At 35.2% G+C, this 8,379-nt stretch overlaps 1 protein-coding gene across 1 annotated transcript; it reads right to left on the reverse strand.

Moving 5' to 3' along the window:
• Positions 1–372: 372 nt before the first annotated feature.
• Positions 373–2,945, reverse strand: LOC149070021 (uncharacterized). The gene has a single exon (XM_089249885.1). The coding sequence runs from the start codon at positions 2,885–2,887 to the stop codon at positions 1,886–1,888; it is 1,002 nt and encodes a 333-aa protein (XP_089106011.1). The 5' UTR covers positions 2,888–2,945; the 3' UTR covers positions 373–1,885.
• Between the last annotated feature and the right edge of the window lie 5,434 nt (positions 2,946–8,379).

The following is an 8,379-nucleotide window of genomic DNA, read 5'->3' on the forward strand; positions in this document are numbered from 1 at the left end:
CAATATATTACCACGGATGCCAGCTGAGTAAAGTTTCTTAGTTAGTATATTAAGGTCAACGTAATCAAAGGCTCGTTTAAGATCTAGGAATACGGTTATTGAGTATTTGTTTAAGTTATATCCATTGTTTAAACGATTACATAAATCAATTATAGCCATTTCTGTATTTTTTTTCTTTTGGAATCCGTATTGGTTGGTGGCAAAAAATTTTTGATGATTTAAGAAATTTAGAAGTTGTTTTTTTATACATTTTTCCATAACTTTTGAAAAAACAGGTAGAATAGAGATTGGTCTGTAATTTATTAAATCGGTTGCATCTCCTTTTTTGTAAATTGGATGTACCAGGGAATATTTGAGTTCCGGATAAAAAAGTCCATTTGATATTGATGAATTTATGAGATTTCTTACTACGTCTAAATGGTATGTTGAAATAATTTTAATCATTTTAGGGGTAATTTTATCGTACCCACTTGATTTGTTTTCTTTTATTTCTTTAATTACATCATTTATTATTGCATCAGTGGTTTCAAAATAAAACATAGAATTACTTGCATTATTATTATTTGTTTGTGCTGTGCAAAAATAATGTTCATTTTCTTCTACATCCTCCAAATTTCTGTTTATGAAATCGACATTGAATCTTTCAGCCATATCTGAAGCACATTGGAATTCTGGTAATATGTTGTTCTTTATATTTTTGTTCAAAATGGTTTCATTTATACATTTCCATTGCAGCCTTTTATTATTTTCACAAGTGTTGAAATTGTTCTTAATGTACTTCAGTTTTGTGGTTTTTATGAGTTTTTTTAATTCTTTGTCGTAGTTCTTGTATTCTATTTCAAAGGATACTATATTTGGATATTTTTTGTATTTTTTGTACAACTTTTCTTTGTAGTTTATTCTATCTATAATTTCCTTGGTGATCCATTTTTTCTTGGATTTTTTTGGATTTTTTTTAACCGTTTTAGACCATAAGTTCGAGTTTAATGTTATCACATCCATGAACCGCTTGTATTTATTTTGAGTATTACTCTCTTCAATAATAGTCGTTAAATTCAAATTTGAAATGAATTTTTCAAATTTTTCATAGTTTATTATCGTTATTTGTTCATTTGTTCTGTTGATTTTTATATTCCTTTCCAAAAAATTGATGTAACCTATAATTGGGTAATGGTCAGTGACTTGTGTTTTGTAAACAGTGAATTCTTGTGTGGTTGTTTGTTTGGTTCTATAGAAAGCATGGTCAATACATGTTTTAGTTCCATTTCCTTCTCTAGTTACGTTTTCATGTAATGGATGAAATCCATTTAACGCCATTATATCAAGATATTTTGATGTTTCTATGTCTTCTCCATAAAGATTAATATTTATGTCTCCCACTATTAATGTATTACTTTTCGAATTTAACATGTAAAACTCCAATTCATCATTAAATTGTGATATGGTATAACAATGTGATCTGTAGATTTGAAATATTTCTAGCTCATAATCAGGGAGAAATATGCAAAGTTCTTCTGCTGTTTGGAATTTATAGCTTTTTTTTTGTATTGATCTAATTGATTTGTTTACATACATTATAACTCCTCCTGACCTATTATAGGTTCTACAGTTTGCGTAACTGTAATAGTCATTTATATTATCTGAAATATAATAATTAAACAATTCGTCTGTTTCTATCCATATTTCATTTAGACAAATAATATCTATTGATACATTCAAAGACTTTAAAAATGCTGTAAAGTTGTCAAAATTTGCTCTCAAGCTTTGTATATTAAGTATTAAAAATGTTAGTGTTTTATCTGTGTTAGCGGGTCTTTTGAAAAAATTTTGAACCTCTTCAATATCCTCCAATGGTTTTTGGTTTAGTGTAGATATTTGATCAATATCAGTTTCCATTTATGTTTGTGTCTAGTTTGTGTAATTGCTCTTGTTCTGTTATTCGCAATATTTTTGACTTTTCATCTTTTCGGAGGAAAATTTTACCTTCTTTAACCCATGCAAATTTGTAGTCGTTTGCATTTTTAAATTGTCTTACCATAAAAAAAAGCTTCTTGTTTTCTATTGTTAAATGTTCATTGACATAAATTCTGTTGTCTTTAAAATTAGTATTGATTTGGTCAGCTGTTAACGTGTTCTGTCCTCTCGCTTGCTGGATCCAGATGGTTTTTGATCTTTCACTTTGAAATCTTACAATAATCGGCCTAGGTTTCTTGTTGTTCTGCGTTGGAACTCGGTGTGCACTTTCTATTACAGTTTCTTGTTGAATATCCAAGTTTATTTTCACTTTTTGAAGTATTTCATCAACATTTTCATTCTCAATTTCAGGAATTCCATTGATCTCTACGTTGTTTTTTCTGCTTCTCGTTTCAATATCATTCATTCGTTGTTTCAGTTCTTTAAGTTCAGTCTTCAAATTTTTGTTCTCTAATTTCATTTCCTCGTTTTCCTCTGTTAGGTGTACCACTATTTCTTTCACGTTCTCTAATTTTTTACCAATGTCATCCATACGCCCTGAATTGAATTCGATTGCCTTTATCACATTTTGTATCTCGTTCTCCAGATGTTTTTGTCTCTCGATGATTTCCTGTGTTGCTTCCTTGATGGTATTTCTCATTTCCTGTTTCAGCTCTCTTATCATATTGTCAAAATTTTTGAAATAGTCATCCAATTCACTGTCTTTGCTGGTTTTTTTCTCTAGTCCTTGATTTGCTGCGACACATTTGGGGCAAGTATAGTCCGTTTTCTTTGCTTTTGACATTTTTCTGAATGTAGCTTCCTTAAAACCTGCGCAAACTGGATGTATATATAATTCACATTGTTTGCAGCAGAAAAATTCGTTTTTATCAATCACTTCGTCCCCGCAGGTACTACACTTCAAATCTCCCATTTTAAAGAACGGAGAAGAGAAAAATAAATAATAATTTGCCTGGTAGAGAAAATTCAAAACAGAAAAATCACCGAAATAAAGGTAAAGATCTTAGTTTGATATGCGGTTTATAGATGGCAGCACGTGCACCACATAGATGCTTGTAATCACGTTGCTTTGTTTATGTATTTTCAATGCTTATATTTCTATTTTAGAAATACCATAATTAGCTGTTTTAACACATTTTATGACAATATACTCATTATTTTTCCTACCTTTAACGTTGATACCTAATTTAAAAGGATAATTCGTTAATTATTAGTCAAAAATCGGGAGCTTGTAAATCACACGTATGTAAACAAAGGTGGCCGTTGCCAAAAAGAATTGAATTGAATCATTGAAAGAATTGAATCATTGAATTCATTTGTTCATAGATTTAAGGGGGGGTTCCTTAACCATTTTTATTTAGCGGACCTTGTGTGCAAATGCGAGGGAAGTCATACTGTCAACCCCGTGAAGTTGACAGCACACAGTGTATAATTTAAAAACTCAGAAAAAACCCCCACTGATGTGCATAAGAATTTGATATACACGTCACCAATACACTTAGCATTAGCATAGCTTTTCGAGTGACCGAGTTGATTTGCAATAATTGTTCTTCCATCATCGTCACCAATAAAAAGATCACAAAGTAATAGGAACAAGTAAAAATTCAATAATTCGAAAAAGCATAGACGATGCAGTATTACACAGAAAAACAGGATTTTATTCATTGTCAAAAATTTTATTGCTAAAATAGTTATATTTTTTCTCGAAAGATGGCGTTGAATTGAAAAAGTTATTTATTGCTATCTGTTGATGAAAAATGTAACTATTCTGGCAATGTGTTAAATTATTGAAATAATTTAGGTCTCGTGAGTAAACGTCAAGATATCACCAAGACAAAATTGATAAAAATATAAACTCCTAACTCAAGATATCATCCAAATAAATGTACAAAAAAGTCACGGTATAGTCGAATCCCTTTATAACGGACGCCAAGGGACCGGAGAAATCACTTCGTTAAAACGAACGAAATAGTTTGCGAAAATGAAACGATAGAGAAAAAAAAAAAACACCGCTCAACTTCGCCAAATTTGAATTTCGTCAAGTATTTCACTATGAGTGACGTAATGGCACATCACTAACTTGACCAATCACAATGCGCATGATTTCTATAATGTTGCTAAAAAAGTAGGGTTTGTTTATACGCCGCCAGGGAGGTCCAATGAATTATTATTAGTAGTAGATGTAATAAAGATTGTAAAGCGATTGCAGTTTTGATTTTACACCTCACAGGAAGATTTTTATTTTAATGGGCATTGTGTCACCTCAGGTTTCACAGGAAATTCTGGATCCACTTTTCCCGTTTTCTAATTGTCACTTTGTATCAGAGTACCAACTTGAAAGAAATAAATGGATGGCATCTTATAAAGTAAGTATGAATTGGAACTATCGAAGAGCTTGCATAATTTTTTTTTATTTTAAACACGAAATTCCCAACATACAAAACAGAAAATAGCTTGACTTTATTCATGTTTCGATTCCAAATTGTTTCCTCCAACTCTTTCGATATTAGATGTGACGTATTTCCTAAAGATAATACTTGCTTGGAGCTTTAAAGTTTGTCAAATCGTTTACGGTGCCAGTTAACTTATATTCTCCCCAGCACGACCCAACCCACACGGGTAAATGGCTTATATCCCGGGAGGGACAGAGCCTGGTCTGTCGGAGTTAACGTATATTGTGGGTCCATCGAATTTTCTTCTTTCTTCAACATTCCCTTCTAAATTCTAATTTGAAATTCATTTTTTTCTAAAATGCTTACATCCTTATAACAGCAAATTAATTTTTTAATGCGTATACAGTCGGCCCCCCGTATTCGCGGGGGTTACGTCCCGGGGGTGACCGCGAATACGGGAAATCTGCGAATGACCGAAACCATAGTTTTCTTCTTGTATATCTCGTTTATTGAACATCATGGGAAAGAACAGGGTGACGCAGAGGATAGAACGAAATGTAAAATAGGGTGCAGCGATTGTTGGCGATGTTTTCTGAAAGAACATTGTGATTTCTGTTTGTCGTATCTTCTTCATATCATCAAGTATGTTGTAATATGATGACAAGGCTTCCTCTACCAATTTTTCTAAATGTGAAGAGTGTACCATATGGGGATCTGTGCCATGAAAACAATCCATTGCTGATCTGAACGCGCGAAGCCTTTCCACTATGTGACTCATGGTGAACCTGTATTCTAATTCTTTATCTTGATCTTCATCTGGTACCGCTTCAGTTTCAGGAGCAGTTAACCTGCATTAATTCCTCCTCGGTCAACACCTCTGAATTGCTATTAATTTAGCTGTTCGACTTCCTCTATATCCATATCATTGAACCCTTCTCCACCCACCTGTTTCGCTAACGTTACAATGTCTTTTATAGTCTCTTCAGTTGGCTCTGTAGAAGTGGTTGTATCCTTTAGTGCACATTGTGGCAAAAGGTTAATCCAACCCAAGAGGACTGTTTCTCTCTTGGGGTCTGCCTCGGCTCTGGTGATGACAGTAATGTCATTAGCGAGCCATTATAAATATGCACAACTCAAATTTTGTAAACAAAACACATGAATGACGATTTCTGAGTGTTGAAAAAAAAATTCCAATAAAATGAAAAAAACCCCCCGCGAATACGGAAACCGCGAATACGGGGGGCCGACTGTAATTGATTTGATTTTAACTTTAATTATTTGAATTTCCAAGTTATCGTAATGTTTCGTGATCCCGCTTTAAGAAAGAGTCATAACTGAGTCATATGGTTTGAAAACTAAAATTTGATTGAATTGTTTTTCGCTGTTTTTGTTGTCATTGCGGTTCTCTTGACGACCCGAGTTAGTCACATTGCCCTGAATCAGCTCACAGAATTGTTATATGCGCAAATCATGTGGTGGGCAAAGCGACTGACTTTGCCAACAACTTAAGAAAAAATAAGGGGCAGACCCATTGAAATGAAAGCCACATAAATCATATCTACGAACCATGAACAAAATTTATTTTAATTTCGACTTTTAATCAACGGGTAGATGCCAAATTATTTTTGATTTCAATTTTAAAATCGCCCAAAGTCACCGCAGTTGACGGTACCGCCTCCATTCACCAATAAAGTCCACGGACTCTCTAACAGAAAAAATATTCAGAAAAAAATGTGGAAAGAATAAATTAATCGCTTTCTCCTAAACATTCACGGGTTCCTTCAAAGGACTCCTAGGTTAGAAATCTTGGTTTTCTGTGGATGCAATTTCTATGCTGTTTTCGGATGTTTAAAGACAAGAAGCCTAATGTATATAAGATGTTTTCAGTACATTAAAATTCCGCGGAGGAATGCGTACGAGATGCACATGCGCGGATAACTAGTAGCAGTAGTATATTTAGAAACAGTTTTTTATTTTGCGCTGTGAAGTGTTCACATGCATTTTCATCCGAGTATCCAGAAAAGATTCAAGTACAATTCTCAAGAATCGAACATCGCGCATGAGGTTGAAACATTCTACACTGTTAAAATAGGAATTCCGAAAACTCGCCGGTTCAATTGGTTCCCTCGGTATTTGAAAGCGATTTCAAGATGGAAATGCTTTTCTTGAAGAACTTTCAGACCATACCGGCGGGATTCTTCATCATATTTTGGTCATTGCGTGAATATCTCGTGGTGCATTTACAAACGAATATTTCAGTCGAAGTTGAGAAATTTCACGTAGGAATGTGAAAGAGTTGCATATACTGTTAATTAGTAGTTTCGTCTGAATTGCGTGCTTTATAAAGAGTGTCTACTTCAACTGAGACGTCACGATTTGACTTTCAAAACAGCTAGAAGTCACGTCGAAACGACAGACTGTGACTAAAGCAGAATAGACGATGTATGCATTTCTTCCTTTATCTCTTTCACAGACCCGAGCATTGATTTTTCTTACAATTTTCAAGATATTTTTGCATTTTTGACACTCGAAAAAAAAATGCATTAAAATTATAAAATGCCATCAAATCTATTTTTTTCGTTCAAATTTTCAATTTTTTTGTTTTTTTGCGAAGAAATAATTCACTCTTTTTCAAATTTGTTCATCCAAGATGATGCGGGGGTTAGATTTATATTCACATACAATTTTTTCCAGGATTTTAACGCTATATTAAATGTTATATAATAAATTATATTTTTCCCGGAGTCAAATTCTCCTTGAAGTCATCCAGAAAAGCTTCTGAAAGTACAATTTTAAGTGATGCTCGTCTGATGAAAACCCCCCTTAAGTTCGCATTCACAAAATTTCTAACTCGAACTTGCACAATCCTTCAAGCCAGGGCTTAATTCCCTGAGATCGAAAGAAAAAAGAATTATACGGTGAGAAAAAGCAACCCCCGCACATTTGTGGCATCAGTGGCGTATTTACGAGGGGGGGGGGGGCTTATCGGGCTACAGCCCAAGGCAACAAGTTCAGAGAGGAGGAAGATAAGAAGAATTAGAGGCCAAGAAATATAGTAGAACGGGGAAAAGGGCAGAGAAATTTCTATAACCCTCAATTTCATCCTCCTCGGCCTGGGCAGCAAGGAACTAGGTCAGTGAGTGACCAAAAGAGTGAACTAGTAAGTTTACAAGCACGTGATTGAGCAAAAGAGTGACTTCGAGCGTGAGCAAGCATGTGAATGACTAAACGAGTGACGAACAGAGCGAGGGTCTAGTTTAGTGAGTGACCAAAACAGTGTGCAAGCACGTGAGTGAGCAAAGAAGTGAGAGCGTGAAAAAGCATGTGTGAATGGCCAAACGAGTTACAAACAGAGCGTGAACAAGTATGTGAATGACTAAACGAGTGACGAACAGAGCGAGGGTCTAGTTTAGTGAGTGACCAAAACAGTGTGCAAGCACGTGAATGAGCAAAGAAGTGAGAGCGTGGGCAAGCACGTGTGAATGGCCAAACGAGTTACAAACAGAGCGTGAACAAGTATGTGAATGACTAAACGAGTGACGAACAGAGCGAGGGTCTAGTTTAGTGAGTGACCAAAACAGTGTGCAAGCACGTGAGTGAGCAAAGAAGCGAGAGCGTGAAAAAGCACGTGTGAATGGCCAAACGAGTTACAAACAGAGCGTGAACAAGTATGTGAATGACTAAACGAGTGACGAACAGAGCGAGCGTCTAGTTTAGTGAGTGACCAAAACAGTGTGCAAGCACGTGAGTGAGCAAAGAAGCGAGAGCGTGAAAAAGCACGTGTGAATGGCCAAACGAGTTACAAACAGAGCGTGAACAAGTATGTGAATGACTAAACGAGTGACGAACAGAGCGAGCGTCTAGTTTAGTGAGTGACCAAAACAGTGTGCAAGCACGTGAGTGAGCAAAGAAGCGAGAGCGTGAAAAAGCATGTGTGAATGGCCAAACGAGGGACAAACAGAGCGTGAGCAAGCATGTGAATGACTGAACGAGTGATGTACAGAGCGAGGAT

The sequence above is a fragment of the Pholcus phalangioides genome, unplaced genomic scaffold, assembly GCF_987345545.1.
Source record: "Pholcus phalangioides strain wild (caught in Gottingen) unplaced genomic scaffold, Ppha-v1.0 ptg000022l_1, whole genome shotgun sequence".
Classification (NCBI taxonomy): Eukaryota; Metazoa; Arthropoda; class Arachnida; order Araneae; family Pholcidae; genus Pholcus; species Pholcus phalangioides.

What these genes read in the sequence shown, in the direction of transcription:
- LOC149070021 (XM_089249885.1), bottom strand. Translation starts at nt 2,887, where the DNA reads ATGGGAGATTTGAAGTGTAGTACCTGCGGGGACGAAGTGATTGATAAA.